Source organism: Brassica oleracea, chromosome C3 (assembly GCF_000695525.1).
Source record: "Brassica oleracea var. oleracea cultivar TO1000 chromosome C3, BOL, whole genome shotgun sequence".
Taxonomy (NCBI): Eukaryota; Viridiplantae; Streptophyta; class Magnoliopsida; order Brassicales; family Brassicaceae; genus Brassica; species Brassica oleracea.
Window position 1 is genome coordinate 5,787,913 of NC_027750.1, and position 15,094 is coordinate 5,803,006.

Below are 15,094 nucleotides of genomic sequence, written 5' to 3' on the forward strand. Positions count from 1 at the left end.
GTTATGGAAGTGGTAGTGGTGAAGGAGGTGGTACGGTGGTAGAAAAGAAAGATACCTCAGTGGTGGTTAAGGAGGTAGTTATGGATAGTCCATAATTTGAAATCGGTTTCATGACCACATTTTCTCTGACCACATAAACGAAATTAAATGAAGGTCATAATAGATATTTTACTCCACATTTTCCTGCACAAAGTATACCTCCAGCTTTAAGTATGTCAAAGTGTAATACAACACCTTTAAAGTATGTCAGTTGGTAAAGCTATCTTATTTGAAAACAAAGTTCTGATATCTCTCAACGATTTCAACTATGCCTTAATTATATAGGAGTAAGATCAGGGATATACACATGATTGGTATTTGAAGAGAGTTTGATTAAATTGGCGAATGCTTGTACAGGTTTATCTTTATTTATTTTTTGATGAACCATTTATCGTAGTTTTTCACATATATATTGTAGTTGCACCAACCCTTGATTTCTGATTAAGGCTCCAACAATATATAGTATAGTGTATTCACATATGTTATATAGTACTTAGACTATACGAATGTATGATATGTACATCAGTGTGGACAGTTACTAGCCACCTTTTACATGAATATATAAAAAGATCGGAATAATTAAAAAATTCTCTAAAACTTTACGAGTTTCACGTAAAAAGTTATATAAGCATGCGTCAATATGATAACTTTTTTTGGGTAAAACGTATGATAACTTTCCGTTAAAATAACATTTTTACGTTTCTTATTTTAGCTGGTACGTGCTTCATATGAACTGTAAATAGTTACATTTTTGTTAAGAAATCTGAACATTTTAAAAGTTAAAAATCTCTAAACCCGGTGATCCGCAATTAGAGATGTCAAATGGGCGGGTTGGGCGGGTTTGGGTGTGTCCGAATGGGTTTCATTTTTTTGCTGGACATTTTTGGTCGAAGCCCAAATAGAACCATGTCCAAATGAGACCATAACCAAATAAGACCATGATTTGTTGGGCTATCCATGGACGGCCCATACGCCCATTTAATGTAAACAACATAATTTCAGTTTTAAAAATTTAAAGATTATTAAGTTTTCAATTTTAAAGATGTCACATACTTAAACTTTAAGTTTTAAACTTCATGTTTCAAAGTTATAAAAAATTCAAGATAAGTTTAAAAAATTCGTAATTTCGTCTGACTTGCGGAAACAGAAACAGTCGCCAGACTCGCCACCAACTTCGTTATGAACACAAATCACCGATCTATTTAACACATAAACCATAACACAATATTAGTAGATGATACGAATCAGTAGCTAATAGTGAAAACCCATAACACAAATCACGAAAAATCAAATCTTAAGAGATGATGAAATCAGAAGTTGGTGAAGAATCGAAAAAAAATTGAAGAAGAACGAAGACGAGGAAGAAGAATCGAACACGAAGAGGAAGAATCGAAGACGAGGACTCGAAGAGGAAAAATCGAAGACGATGATTCGAAGAGGAAGAATCAAACACGAAGAAAAAACACAAGAGTGAGACGGGAAGAAAAAAAAAGGTGATTTGTGTTTTCTCCCAATTTTTCAAACCCTAGACATTTAAGTTTATTGGGCCGCCCATTGTCCAAGTGGTTAAGCCCAATATTGTCCATGAATATAATTGGGTTCACCCATCTGGACAAATTTTAATTATGGTTTAATCTGGGTCTGTCCATTTTGGACCATATCGATTTGGACACGGGCCACCCATTTATAGCCCGCCCATTTGACATCTCTATCCGCAATGTTAATTTCACTTAACAAGTGAAATATATATTCTAGCTAAAATAAATAAGAATGGATATCCTCATATCCAGCATATTTTTCTCTATTTTTCCTATGTTTGAGAAAACACAACAAATATTCGAAGCTTCTTTTCATTCATAAGAAATTGCCATTAAATTTTCTAGATTGGTTTTGGCAAATGCTAATGCGGATTAGGCTTTTCGTTATTCTCATAATCTAATTCTAAATCCGAGCCGAATAATACATTGACAGGCCCGTATAGAACAATGGACTGGCCTTTTCAGGACGACATAAATATCAAGTCAACTTATACGTGTATAGACTTTACAAACTTTTACACTGTCGTGCAAACTCTACTTTCCTTTACATTTTGTTGTTGCCAGAGTAATAACTGGTCTAGATCCACTACTAAAACAGAACACTATAGACACAGGTAACTATTAAGTTGACAAAAAAAAAAAAAGACAGGTAAACTATTTTCAAGTGTATGATGCATCTCTGATGAATTAAAAATGGGATATTGATCGGCTTGTCGTATTGCATAACAAATTTTGAAAAAAAAAGAAAAGGGTAGAAAACGACATTAAATCGATATGTCATTAATTCCGAATCTGCGTAGCTTTATTTCAGAATGAAAACTTTAACCATGTCTATCATCATCATTAAAAGAAAGAAGATAACGAACCAGGAGGGCGTGCAGTGGCTACACGTGTCTTTATTAAAAACAACACGCCATCTCTGAAACCAGATGGTAACGACGTCGTTTTCAATTTTTTTTTTTTTTTTTTTTTTTTGAACAAATTCAGTTCCTTTAATTCATACAAAGAACATATCATCTTTCTCCTCTCCTGTCTCTATCGAGTGGGTCCACAGTGTGAAAGAGGGAAACAAAAGCAAGTGGAGGTGTTCGTATTCTGCCTCACTCTCAATTTATAAATTCAGATTTCGATTTTGATTTCTTGGAGTCTTTGAGAAGAAGCAATCTTTAATCATCATCAGAATCTCCTCCAAGTCTCGAGGCGGTTATATTCTTGTTCGCAATGGAGAAAGCTTCATCACCGCCTTATTCTTCCTCTTCTTCACGGAGGTCTGCTAATCTGGAAGCTCTTACACAGGAGATTAAGAAGGAGCTTACTCGGGTTAGCCCTTGATCTGTTTTCCATTTATCTTCACTCAGTGCTGCTGGTATCTTCTCATAAAAGACACATGCATTTTGACAAATCTTGATGATTTCGATTTAGAAAGTGTTTGATCTTTTTTAAGGCGGTAGTATCACCAGCACAAACACGCAACTTGTTTGCTGATATAGCTAGCTCTCGAAGTCGACCAACGTGCCAAAGGTCTTATTACCCTTTCTTTTTTTTTCCCTTTCCTCAACGTTCACGATTAGATTGATATTGATCATCAGTAATTTTTAACGAAAGCAGATGTGATTCTTAGCAAAGAAGAGGATGATGTGATTTCTGATGAAGGAGATCAGGCTGTTTCTTCGACGTGCTTGCTGATTATTATGTCAAAATGTCTCGGAGAGAGGGAAGGATACACTTGATTTGATGGTTCAGCTTTGGAGCCAGTCCTTTGCATCACACATATTCTCCCTTCTCTTCTCTGTAATGTTTTTTTTTATTCAGTCCCAAAGGCTTTAATGTGTAATTCATCATACCTCACCCGGAGGTCCAATGTACCCGACGAGAGCTGTCCGTCATGCAGCCTGGGATGCCTTGGATTCCCTCTTTCCCGTGAGAAGTGTTTCCTTGCAATAAAAATCACACTATTGACTTTAGAGCACAAATATCGATAGGCTTGGAATGTAAGATTGTGATATGTTTGCCTTGCAGGTTGGGCGTTACCCTAGGAATCTCATCAGTCTATTTTTGAGGCTGCTGTATCCGTGGTACTGGCCATCCTCATGCTGGAACTTTGTGGTTTCTTGCATTAAAGCGGTACTCTATTCCATTGTAAGGCTATCTTTTCACGGCGAGAAAAGCCAAGACAGAGCTGAATAGCTTTTACATATGATGAAGCCTCCTGCAATATCCCAATCCTTGTGTATAGAATTTGGTTTTGGTCACAATGAGGCCGCACAGCAAGAGAACTTTACCTACGCATGTGTTGCTTTCTATGGAGAACATAAATTCCGCTTTGAGGAAGATCCCACAGAATAGCTTTTTGACGTGTTTTGTTGTCATTGTTGAGATGTTATTTTGCTGTAGAGGATGATGTATTTTGACAAGAACCCTTTTAATGTATTGTAACAAAACCTAACTTGTGTTATGCTCATGAAGATGAAACCTGTGTTTTCCTTCCTCTGCAATGTATATTCAGTTCATTGGCTGAAGAGGAGAGTGTAATTGTTGTTATGATCTTTAATTTGCATTCTCCTGTCTCTCTCTCTTAGTGAATCATATCGTCTTTACTTATTATTATTCTTGTTTTCAGTTTCTAGAAACAGTTTCTAGCAATGATACACACAAATATAGCTAGAGATATTATACAAGGATCAGTCTATAAAAGGATATTTGCTGAGTGATGATTAGTGAGAACTACGTTACATTGACAATTTGATATTGGGGTGTCATGTGAACAATATTGTGGTTAGTGTATTGAGTTATGTAAAGAGAAATAGAGGTAACTGGTAAGTGAGTTTAGATCATTTCCGCGCGAAGCCATTTACTGCATTTTTGTTTTTATTGTTTATAAACTTGGTTATGAACAGAGCTCCCTTCCCTCCCGGAAAACATATCCAGTACTAGTGCTCGAAAGTGGAAACCTTTTGAATAGACAATAAAGTGTTTGTGCTCACAGTTATGTACGGTTCCAATCTCTATTATAAAAAAACAGAAGACCAGAGCAATACAACGAAGAATGAATATGAGCTGAATAATAGATTGTTCTTAGAATTCTTGTCTTTGCTTTAGTTGGAACTTAAGCATTCATGCTCTCATATATCAATGAGTTTAATTGTCCACCTTCTTCAATCTATACATATATATATATATTGGTGTATAAAAGTAAACATGAACGTGAACAGATGTATCCATTATTCCCATCACAAGCCTTTAGGACGACGGAGACCTTGCATCTAGAGTGACACTGGCTGCATAATGGCCTAGTGCTGTTATTATTACGAACCACTTCAAATCTTTTCCGGTTATAGAAAATGAGCTTTTCTGGCTTGAGGCGCGAGAAATCTCCAAGTACACACCGTGTATGAAATGTGACTCCGCAATCAAAGCATGTGTAGAACCATTTACATTGATCTAACTCCCTCTCACAAATTTCGCAACAACTTTTTTCGCTCAGCTTTACACCGCAATGTAAAGTGATAGGGTGATCATCTTTCTTGTGCCACATCTTTGTAGGCAAACTAGCACAATACAAACATAAATCAAAGCCACAAGCATCACAACACATCATATAGCGGCCATATCTAATGATGTCCTCACATGCAACACAACTTGAACCCCATCTTTGATAAAAATATAGGCGATGTAAATGGCCATCATGGATAAACGGCTCACAGAGAGAACCGCAATGTACATCTATTCTCCAATCACCTTGAAATGTGTAATTGAAACCATCAAATAATACACTACACTCTGCGCATGCGGTTACAACTTCGTTAGTAACTACCAACGAGTGTAGTTTGCGAGAGAAGGCAGTTTTTTTCTTCGTAGGGAGATTCGCACATTTATCATGAAGAAAAAATCTACATTCCTTACAACCATAGCTGGATTCAAATACAAGTGGATACATACATGCTTCACATTGTAGCCACTTGTCATAAAGGATCTTGTTCTTCTTGTAGAATTTTAAAGGATGTTTTTCATGACTAAAATGAATTATCAAGTCATCACCCACTACTTTGAATGGTGCAATATATTCGGCATCATGATTTGGGATACCTTCCAAGTCTACACGATCCCATAAGTCACTCCTTAACGCACATTTACAATGAGTTGCATATTTTGGACAAACAGAGCAAGAATAAGCTCCACGGTACTGATTTAAACTTTTGCGACAAACTCCACATTTCGAGTATCCAACACCGAGATGAGGAGTGAAAGAAATGCGATGCTCATGGCGATTGATGCTGATAATACGAGGTAAGTCGATACACTCTCCATGGGTGAGAAAAGCACACTGAAGACATACATAAGGCCCCCCTTTTCCATCTTCCCCACAAACATCACAAGTAAATGACATTGTTCTCGAAAGAAGAGTAAGTGGATGCACGTGGGTCCTTGCATGGTCAATTACAAGGGGTGGTGGGTTTCTAGTACAAACAAGGCATATGCTGAAGTTGCAAGTGGGACAATGATAAAGCATTTTTTCTGATTGTTTTTCACACGAAAAACAAATCTTTTCGGCATCACCCATAAGGTTTATAGATGCAAAAAGTTTTATAGGATGATTAGAGTGACAAGGATGATTTACCTCTTTTGAAAGATTGACGCAGTCCAAATGGAAGTAGAGATTGCATTCATGACATATATATGAGTATCCCCAAAACCCGTCCATGCATACCTCACAAGAGGATTCCTCTTTTCGTTTCTTCAATAAAACAAGTGGATGGTCATGACATAGCGGATGTTCGATAGCAGATGGTGGTGGTGGTTTCATCCCACAAGTCAAATCCACCTTGAATTCACAAGTGGAACAACTATAAAATGGAGCGAGTATAGTTTCTCCACACAATTCACATACACCATCTCCCAATTGCTTTGTGAGTAGGAGAAGATGTTGGGGGTGAGAAGGGTGGTTGATTTGCAATGGGGCTTCAGCGCACTTCTTATGGAAGAACCAAGCGGTACAATTAGGATCATTGCAATAGTAGCCACCATAAATGGTTCCTTCTGTTATGCATCCCTCGCAATAATCCATAACAAACCGAGGTGAAGGGAAAAGAGGATGATCGTGAAAGGAGGTTTTATACATTGTTGTAGATGTTATTGTATCCATGCGTTGATTGGTGTATGTGAGTGAGTTTAAGAGGTTTGTTTGATTGGATGCAGAATTGGAACGAGAAGACGGTATTATATATGCCTTTGTAAACTAATAACAATATACGAGTTATTTGCAAAATAACCTTTTATCTTTTCAAAGAAACAAAGAATCGAGTATTTTCATCGAAACACGATTTGTTATGAATAAAGGTTTTGATTCTTTGTTTCCTTTGAAAATAAAATTTACTCTCTTTTTTGTTTTCTTTTTCAAATATAGGTGATGTCCATTTCGCAAATAAATCTTGAACAATTATTTTTGTTATTACTTTATAGAGGGATATAGAATAAGTCGTATTGTGTTTCCCATCAAACAAAGCAAAAATGCTTTCTTCCAACAACAATAAAACAAAATGCTTTTCTCTTTTTGAGTTTAACCCTTGAACAATGTGCTTAAGGGTATTACTTTGCAGAGAGGAAAATACAGAAAACGTTAGTGAATAAAAAAAAGTAACAATTAAGGAAAGAATATATATATTTGAAATGATATTCTAGTTATTGTACACAATCCTTTTTGACCAGTATTAACCCCAGAAGAGCAGCCATGTTCCTCAGTTAGTCTCCATATCTGCTGCGTGGTACTTATCAAGATCTTCAGCAGATATCTTCTCTGCTGGGCCCTTGCCACGACCACCAGTACCACGTTGTTCAGACATTCCAGATAAAAGATAAAAGATAAAAACCCTACCTCAAACAGTTGAGGAGCTCGTGAACTTGGTAACAGGAAGTCGGCATGGAAATTTGTGATAAGTAAGAAGACTCCCACACATTTGACAAAGACATCTTTTAAGTTGTCAAACACAAATCTAACCTCAACAGGTTAACCCCACACACATAGGCTACACGTTTGTAAAGGATCCACTCTAGAAAAGAGATAATCTTAGACACAAAATATATACTGTGGATGGAGGATCAAATGCCGCAAAGCACGTAGAAGCTTACATTAAAAGCACATGAAAACATCAAACCGCCGAAGCTTTCAAAGATGACACAAATAGCGAATTTAAACTTCATTAATAGATCTCAATATCGACGCATTAAAGATACAAAGACATGGGACATTAGATTCGAAACATACCAATTCGCAGTACTTTACAAAACATGAGATTGCAAAAACGCAAGAGATAAAAACCCTAACTCAAACAGTTCAGGAGCTCGTGAACTTAGTCACCGCCTTGGTCCCTTCGGAAACAGCGTGTTTCGCCAGCTCTCCAGGCAACACGAGTCTCACAGCAGTCTGAATCTCCCGGGAAGTGATCGTGGGCTTCTTGTTGTACCTCGCGAGCTTGGAAGACTCGCCGGCGAGCTTCTCGAAGATGTCGTTGATGAAACTGTTCATGATCCCCATCGCTTTGCTCGAGATCCCGATGTCTGGGTGGACCTGCTTCAGCACCTTGAAGATGTAGATCTTGTACGTCTCGACGCTCTTCTTGGACCGCTTCTTCTTCTTGTCTCCGGCGACGGCGGAGGGATCCTTCGGGAGCTTCTTACCGGCCTTTGGCTTCTTCTCCGCCGGTGCTTTCTCAGCCGGCTTCTTCTCTGCTGCCTTGGGCGCCATTGATTTTTCTAGATGGAGTAGTAAGTCAAATTGCTTTGGATTTGCTTCTTGTTTGTTTACAATAGCTCGAGAGATTGCTTTTTTATATACATCGAAAGGATTAATATAATTGGATAAAATAGTTTGACGCGGATCAGTTACGTCTTTACCGTTAGATCCTCTTTTTAATAGAAAGACAATCGACGGTCATAAACGAAAGCTCTTACTAACTTGGTGGCGGGGATTGTTGACGTGGCGAGTTTGGCGCATTTTATGCTCCTCGTGAAATTTGTCTTTCCCGCCCCCCGCTTTTCTTCATTGGCCCATCTGTTATAACAAGCCTAATTTTAGGCCCATTTAAAATAAGTGAGACTGAGACAGTGAGACGTAATCTTCTTAACCCAGACTTGGACCCGACCCGACCGGTTCCCAGAAATCGGTTTTGTTGTTCACAGTGACGAATGTTGCTTTTGACGGTGATTGATGAAGCTCCGTCGCACGTTCCGATCAGTCTCAATCCCTCATTTTGGTCCTTGGAAATAAGTATAGGAAAGCGAATGAAATTAATTATACAACCACTCACCATACAACTTAAATTATACCCTCAAATAGCTGGATAAACATGACCCCGAACAGATGTATCCATTCTCTAAGTCACGAGCCTCTAGAACTACAGAGACCTTGCATCTAGAGTCGCATTGGCTGCATAATAGCCGAGTGTTGTTATTATTACGAACCACCTCAAATTTAATTTCATCATAGAAAATGAGCATCTCTGGTTTGAGACGTGAGAAATCTTCTATAGTACACATTTTGTATGAAATGTGACTTCGCAATCAGAGCATGTATAGAACCATTTACGTTGGTCCAGTTCCCTCTCACAGATGTCGCACCAACTATTTATGCTCACTTTTACGCCACAATATAAAGTGATAGGGTGATCATCACTCTTGTGCCATATCTTTAAAGGCAAACTAGCACAATAAAAGCATAAACTAAAGTCACAAGCATCACAACCAAGCATATAGTCGCCATGTACAAAGAAGTCCTCGCATGCAACACAACTGGAATCCCCTCTCTCATATGTTTGTTATATTAGAGATCATGTATTTGTGCAACAGTCGAACTACCGTGTGTCTATATTGCCTTCGTGATGTACATTGATGATCAAGGAATACAAATCATTTTATGGTATCAGAGGTATGATGTTAAGTCAGTCTGCTTATGCTAAGGATATCCTATCTCGTATGTCAATGCAACACTGCAAACCAATTTCAACACCGGTGGATCTTAAATCAAAGCTCTGATACCGTAAAATGATTTGTATTCCTTGATTATCAATGTACATCACGAAGGCAATATATACACACAGTTGTTCGACTGTTGCACAAATACATGAGCTCAAACATATAAGATCCAAGAATATCGGAGGTGCTTGTTGGCATATTCTATCAGTCTCGACACGATTAAATTCGTCATCATAAGAAGTTGGTCTCAAGATATTCATATGAATCTCTTGATTGAGCAAAGAATTGTCACTTGCAAACTCTATTTGCGAGATCGTTTGAAACCTATCCTTACGCTGCGTCACTTTTGCAGCTCTTGAGTATATAACAGACATTCATTATGTTATGGAAGTGGGCATGGAGGTTTGTGATAAAGAAGACCCCCACAACTTTGACAGAAACATAGTTATCAAAACACAAAACCTAACCTCAACAGGTTAAACACACCGGCCCACACATACACAATGGGGAATAAATCGATTTTCTCCACTCGTGAAAAGAGATCATCCTAGACAAAATTCAACCATGTATGGAGGATCAAATGCGGCAAACCACACAGAGGTAAGCGTTTGTCAGGAGATGGTACAAAGCGGGGTGGATTTAGACCTTGTGTGCTATGGTGTTTCTATAGATGGAAGTTTAAAGCACAAAGATCGAAAGATGTATCTTGGACTTGTAAAGGAGATGCATGATAGAGGACTCAAGCCTGATGATGTAATACATACAGGTATGATTGATGCAAAGAGCAAAACTGGAGATGTCGAGGGATCATTTGGTTTATGTGGTTGTATAAGTTGAGTATATATAAAGCTTTACACTATATGGACTTTTTCTGTCAGAAAACGAGAACAAACGCTTAAAGGAAACATCTTTACACAATAGGATCCAAACACAGCACAAACCTCGGGGACATTTTCAATATAAAATAAAACACTGTATGGTAACAAAGACGCAGAAGACAGACCAGGTGGATATAGAGTGAAGGGGAGTTAGGTTTTCATCACAGTTGCAAGAAACTGTATAGAGAAAAGAAAACACCATTCAGGAATAGTAGATAGAATATGAGCCAAAGAAAAAGCTTATTCTTTTTAGTTGACGCGGCTTTTGAAAACATCAAGATCCATCTCAGTTGGATCAGTAGCCTGAAGCTCCACTTGAATCCCATCAAGCTCACGCTTGAACCTGTCCTTGGAGCTCGCGTAGATCATCTTGCTTCTCACCTTTGCTACATCCGGACACCTTTGGCACAAGACAAGAGACCACAACCATTAATCATCACATCACAAAAGGTAAGAACAGAGAAATGAGAGATTAGTCTTGTTTTGTATACCAAGCAATGAAGAAAATCTTGCTCTTCTGGCAGTTCTCAGTAGTGACAAAGTCGAAATCATAAATGGCGTAACGGCATTCTTCAGCAGGGAGGCTAGCAGCAAAGTCCTCATAGGATAGAACAGGTTCGCCAACTTTCTCAACAACCACTTGCTTCTGCTTCTCCTCGATCTTGTAAACAATGAAACGGTGAGTCCTTTTGGCCTTGAGTTCGAGAAACCTGAGCTTGCAGTCATCATGGACTGCCATCCCCGAAGCCGCATTAGCCTAATTATTAATCAATAAAACAACCAAAGCATCAAGTTTTCGTTAAATCTCTTCACACACCAAAAAAAAAAAAAACATTTTCAGATCACAGAGATAGTATCCTCCTAAAACCAAAAGATCAACACATAAACTGTGTACTTTACTCGTTGATGCATAACGATCTAGATTTCAAACTGCGTCTAAGTCATGATCGAATCAAGCAAAGCGAATATAATATTACAGTAGACACGTTCAATAATTCGTAGCAGTGACCATGAGGAACTCGATCGAAACTTCACCGAAAAATAACTAGATTCTTCACGATTTCGATTTCTACCGAACGAAGCGCATCATCAGCAACGCGATCGCAAAGTCTCAAAGATCTATAATCGAATTTAAAAAAAAACAAATCCTATCTTCCAGATCTAGTGAGCCAACTTCGTTATCAAATCAAAAATTGAGAAGTGAGCTTTAGATTGAAGAACTGGAAACAAACAGTATGAATCTCGTAATCTCTCACCATGGTTGCTGAATCAAAACGCTGTCAAGAGACAGTTTCGGGTGAAAGGTGACGGAGAGGTGACGGATGTTTTTTCTTCTCTTTTCCTTTCTTCTGCGTTGCTTTGAAGCTATACTCCGTATTATATTTATAGATAGAGAAACTCATTTACTCTGCTTTATGTATTTATTTAGTCAGCGTTTCATTTTTTTTGTTTTAGTCTAGTCAACATACTACTAAGCATGTAAATGGAAGCATGACACATGAGAGAGAGCATTGAAAACATTAGATGGAATTAAAAAAAAATAAACAAGTTGGCCAGGTATGGTTTCATCGTAAACATTTGTTGCATGCGTCAACTGTAAATTAATTTAACTGAATATATACATCACTAAATTTAAGGAAACTTTATGTCGTCAAACACTTGTCTGATTTTACAAGGGTTCTTAGACATCTTTCAAAAATCCGACCAACTTGATATAGATAAAGCTATCCTCAGCATGTGTTTTTGTTAACGCACGTTACTTGGTACCAAGAACAAAAGTCGGTGCGTGCACTGAGTGAATGGCCACATGGCCTTAAGACGTCTACCTTTGCTCACCCCAATAATTGTGAAGTCCCTCAGAAGAAAAGAAAAACATGTGAATTTGGATCGAGCAAAAATATTTATATCACATGTGTCCTTCGAGATTCGTTTGTCTGCTAGACTACTACCAAAGTAGCACAATAGATAGTACATAAGTACGTGGGTAATACACGAATGCTTCGGATCCATATGACCCGACCTTCGACAATATGGTATACTTGTCTATATCGATATATAAACATACTCTGTCGACTGTCGACTGCCATGTCTATTATGACTTGTACCTAGAAGAATCCTCAAAAGGCACCACATCGGGGGTCCAAAAGTCCTTGAAAATGCATTGTATATTAGTATTATAGATTTTTGATAACATGCATTCTATTGTGTACAGCCCTTAGTTTGGCTAATGTCCTGATCAAATAATATAAGCCACAGGAAAATATAGCATATAAATTTAAATTGTTTTCTGTTGATCTATACACATATATGTATAAGTAAACATACATTTCTGACAGTTCATATCTTACTCAATCTAATAAGTTCTATCCAAGTCTTCTTGATTTGACTGTTGGTTGGATCTGTTTCCAAAATAACAAAAAACCTTCAACTATATGATTAGTGCTTTGAGGTTAGTGTTCTTCAAATCTCGCTGGTCCAGAATCGATTGGACAAGCACTTTCGTTCTTCAGACAAGCCTGGAATGGATGCATCACTGATTTAGAAAATGTTGTCATATATTGTGCGAGATGAAATTTTTTCAAGTCTGTACAATCTACTGAGTACTGATCAAGAGATCTAATCTGTTGATACACGAGACAGTCTACCTTATCATATATCATTTGTTTAAATCCCTGGATCACTAGGCATCTCATGTAGATGAGAGACAATGTTCCAATAGGATCATCTGTTGATAAACGGTTTGGGTTTCTTACACGATTATAAAAGAGCACAGGCCAAATCTCTTTAAGTTTTAAGCAAGACACTGTAAGAACCAAAAAGAAAAAGAAAAGACACTGAAGACAAAGACCGATCAAATGAAGCTGTTTTGGTTGGTGGCGTCACAGCAAACTTTAAGATAAAGCATATCACTCTGATAACAGAAGCGACAAAGTTTGATACAACCGTTCCTCAATTGGCTCGGCTTTTGAAAATGTCGAGATCCATCTCAGTTGGATCGGTTGCTTGAAGCTCTACTTGAATCCCGTCTAGCTCTCTCTTGAACCTGTCCTTAGAGCTCGCATAGATCATCTTGCTTCTCACTCTTGCTGTGTCCGGAGACCTTGGCCCAAAACAACAAGAATATATTTTTTTAAGTAGCTCGAAAAGAAGGCGAAACTAGATAAAGAGCTTACCATGCGATGAAGAAAATCTTGCTCTTCTGGCAGTTCTCAGCAGTGACGAAATCAAAATCGAAGATGGCGTAGCGGCACTCGTCAGCAGGAAGACTTGCTGCAAAGTCATCATGGGATTGACCAGGTTCGCCGAGTTTCTCCACAACCACTTGCTTCTGCTGCTCCTCAATCTTGTACACGATGAAACGGTATGTCCTCTTCGCCTTGAGTTCAAGAAACTTGAGCTTGCAGTCATCGTGGACTGCCATGCCTGACGCTGCATTAGCCTGTTACCAATGAAAGAACATTAAGATGCGCGACTTCACTTCAAACAACACTCACACATAGTAGTAGACTCTACTCTACACACATTTTCACGAAACGTCGTTTCAGGTTATAGATATGTTCTGAAACCTTAACTCCACCACAAAAACTAATCATCTCTTGCAACTGAACCATGAGCACATGTTGATCTATTAGAATCAGAATCATCTGAAATGAACAATCAACACTTACACAGACGCGAGAAAATAAAATTGAATACAAAATCGATAGATCATCATCACTGTAAACCTAAATCCAAATGAAATTCACGTGGAACAAGCAGCTTTGTCCTGATTTCAAGATCAATTGGTTTAATCACTACAAGCACACTGAAACTTTCTAGAGCTTACAATCCTAATCTTATCCTAAATCAGTCCATCCCCTGACCCATACAACACAGTCTCAGAGATCTAAACCAACGAGCAAGTCCACCTCCAGATCCAATCTAATCAAATCAAACTTTTGGGCTACAAGCGAAATTTGAAGAATCAAAACCGAAATCGAGAAGCGAACTCCCAATCAGGTCAAAGAAATCAGAGAAAATAGCTATATACGAGATCAAAAACCAACAAATCGAGCTCTCACCATGGATGAATCAGATTAGTTTCAGAGACGAAGAAGAAGCTGGAGAGTGGAGAGACGATGGAGTCTACGGTGTGCGTCTTTTCTTTTCTCTTCCGTTTCCCCCAGCTTTATGCGGAAAGCCTATTAGCCGAAATATGTTAGGATTGTTTTGGTTAGAATTAATTAATTTATTTTATTTGATACATATGCATGACGCATAATATTTTGAAGTACATTATTAAATTAAGGATTAACTAGACTCTCATCCGCGCGCGAATATGAATTTTCAGTTTTTAATTATTTATTTTTTTAAATGATGTATTTGTAATATTCGTTCATATTATATTCATTAGTTAAATATTTTTTTTTTGCATCTTAAACTATCTATTTTTTTACGAATGTGTGATATCATATAAAAAATATATAAAAAATGAGTATAGAGTTAATTAGATAATTTTAAAAACATAAATTTTTCTTTCGTGTGCGATATCATATAAATAATGATCCGTCTAGTTAACAAAAATCATGATTATTTTATGTGTAATTTTTTTATTTTGACCATTTCCTTAAAACTATATTAAATTTTGCTTATTTTAATTAGAATATTTTTAATATCTTTACCTTTTTATTT

The 15,094-nt window shown here is 37.6% G+C and overlaps 5 protein-coding genes across 6 annotated transcripts; 1 reads left to right on the forward strand and 4 right to left on the reverse strand.

The window, feature by feature from the left end:
- The first annotated feature begins 2,625 nt into the window (after positions 1-2,625).
- On the forward strand, positions 2,626-4,182 carry LOC106333200. The gene is given in 7 exon segments (XM_013771674.1): positions 2,626-2,897; positions 3,022-3,065; positions 3,067-3,098; positions 3,186-3,236; positions 3,239-3,276; positions 3,279-3,497; positions 3,597-4,182. Coding segments are annotated over 6 exon segments (390 nt in total). The 5' UTR covers positions 2,626-2,798; the 3' UTR covers positions 3,405-3,497; positions 3,597-4,182.
- Positions 4,183-4,737: 555 nt separating this feature from the next.
- LOC106329731 lies at positions 4,738-6,314 on the reverse strand. The gene is made up of 2 exons (XM_013768382.1): positions 6,196-6,314; positions 4,738-5,933 (listed from the first exon to the last, which is right to left on the reverse strand). Exons 1-2 carry the CDS (start codon positions 6,239-6,241, stop codon positions 4,738-4,740), a joined length of 1,242 nt encoding a protein of 413 aa, XP_013623836.1. The 5' UTR covers positions 6,242-6,314.
- A 1,091-nt stretch (positions 6,315-7,405) lies between these two features.
- LOC106331614 (histone H2B.10-like) lies at positions 7,406-8,390 on the reverse strand. Of its 2 annotated transcripts, none has more exons than XM_013770003.1 (2): positions 7,886-8,390; positions 7,406-7,429 (listed from the first exon to the last, which is right to left on the reverse strand). In XM_013770003.1, exon 1 carries the CDS (start codon positions 8,317-8,319, stop codon positions 7,909-7,911), a length of 411 nt encoding a protein of 136 aa, XP_013625457.1. In that variant the 5' UTR covers positions 8,320-8,390; the 3' UTR covers positions 7,406-7,429; positions 7,886-7,908. The 2 variants fall into 2 exon arrangements, with proteins under 2 accessions (XP_013625457.1, XP_013625458.1); XM_013770004.1 differs by having other exon boundaries at positions 7,427-7,448; positions 7,897-8,390.
- Positions 8,391-10,422: 2,032 nt separating this feature from the next.
- LOC106328365 (actin-depolymerizing factor 4-like) lies at positions 10,423-11,794 on the reverse strand. The gene is made up of 3 exons (XM_013766797.1): positions 11,680-11,794; positions 10,915-11,180; positions 10,423-10,823 (listed from the first exon to the last, which is right to left on the reverse strand). Exons 1-3 carry the CDS (start codon positions 11,680-11,682, stop codon positions 10,673-10,675), a joined length of 420 nt encoding a protein of 139 aa, XP_013622251.1. The 5' UTR covers positions 11,683-11,794; the 3' UTR covers positions 10,423-10,672.
- A 1,337-nt stretch (positions 11,795-13,131) lies between these two features.
- Positions 13,132-14,619, reverse strand: LOC106328861 (actin-depolymerizing factor 3-like). Its single transcript, XM_013767391.1, has 3 exons — positions 14,485-14,619; positions 13,597-13,862; positions 13,132-13,523 (listed from the first exon to the last, which is right to left on the reverse strand). Exons 1-3 carry the CDS (start codon positions 14,485-14,487, stop codon positions 13,373-13,375), a joined length of 420 nt encoding a protein of 139 aa, XP_013622845.1. The 5' UTR covers positions 14,488-14,619; the 3' UTR covers positions 13,132-13,372.
- Between the last annotated feature and the right edge of the window lie 475 nt (positions 14,620-15,094).

What these genes read in the sequence shown, in the direction of transcription:
- LOC106329731 (XM_013768382.1), bottom strand. Translation starts at nt 6,241, where the DNA reads ATGCAATCTCTACTTCCATTTGGACTGCGTCAATCTTTCAAAAGAG. An exon ending in GCGTCAATCTTTCAAAAGAG is followed by an intron (nt 5,934 to 6,195) that starts GTAAATCATCCT and finishes TTTGTGGGGAAG; the next exon opens with ATGGAAAAGGGGGGCCTTAT.
- LOC106328861 (XM_013767391.1), bottom strand. An exon ending in AAGATTTTCTTCATCGCATG is followed by an intron (nt 13,524 to 13,596) that starts GTAAGCTCTTTA and finishes TTTTGGGCCAAG; the next exon opens with GTCTCCGGACACAGCAAGAG.
- LOC106328365 (XM_013766797.1), bottom strand. An exon ending in AAGATTTTCTTCATTGCTTG is followed by an intron (nt 10,824 to 10,914) that starts GTATACAAAACA and finishes CTTGTGCCAAAG; the next exon opens with GTGTCCGGATGTAGCAAAGG.
- LOC106331614 (XM_013770003.1), bottom strand. Translation starts at nt 8,319, where the DNA reads ATGGCGCCCAAGGCAGCAGAGAAGAAGCCGGCTGAGAAAGCACCGGCG.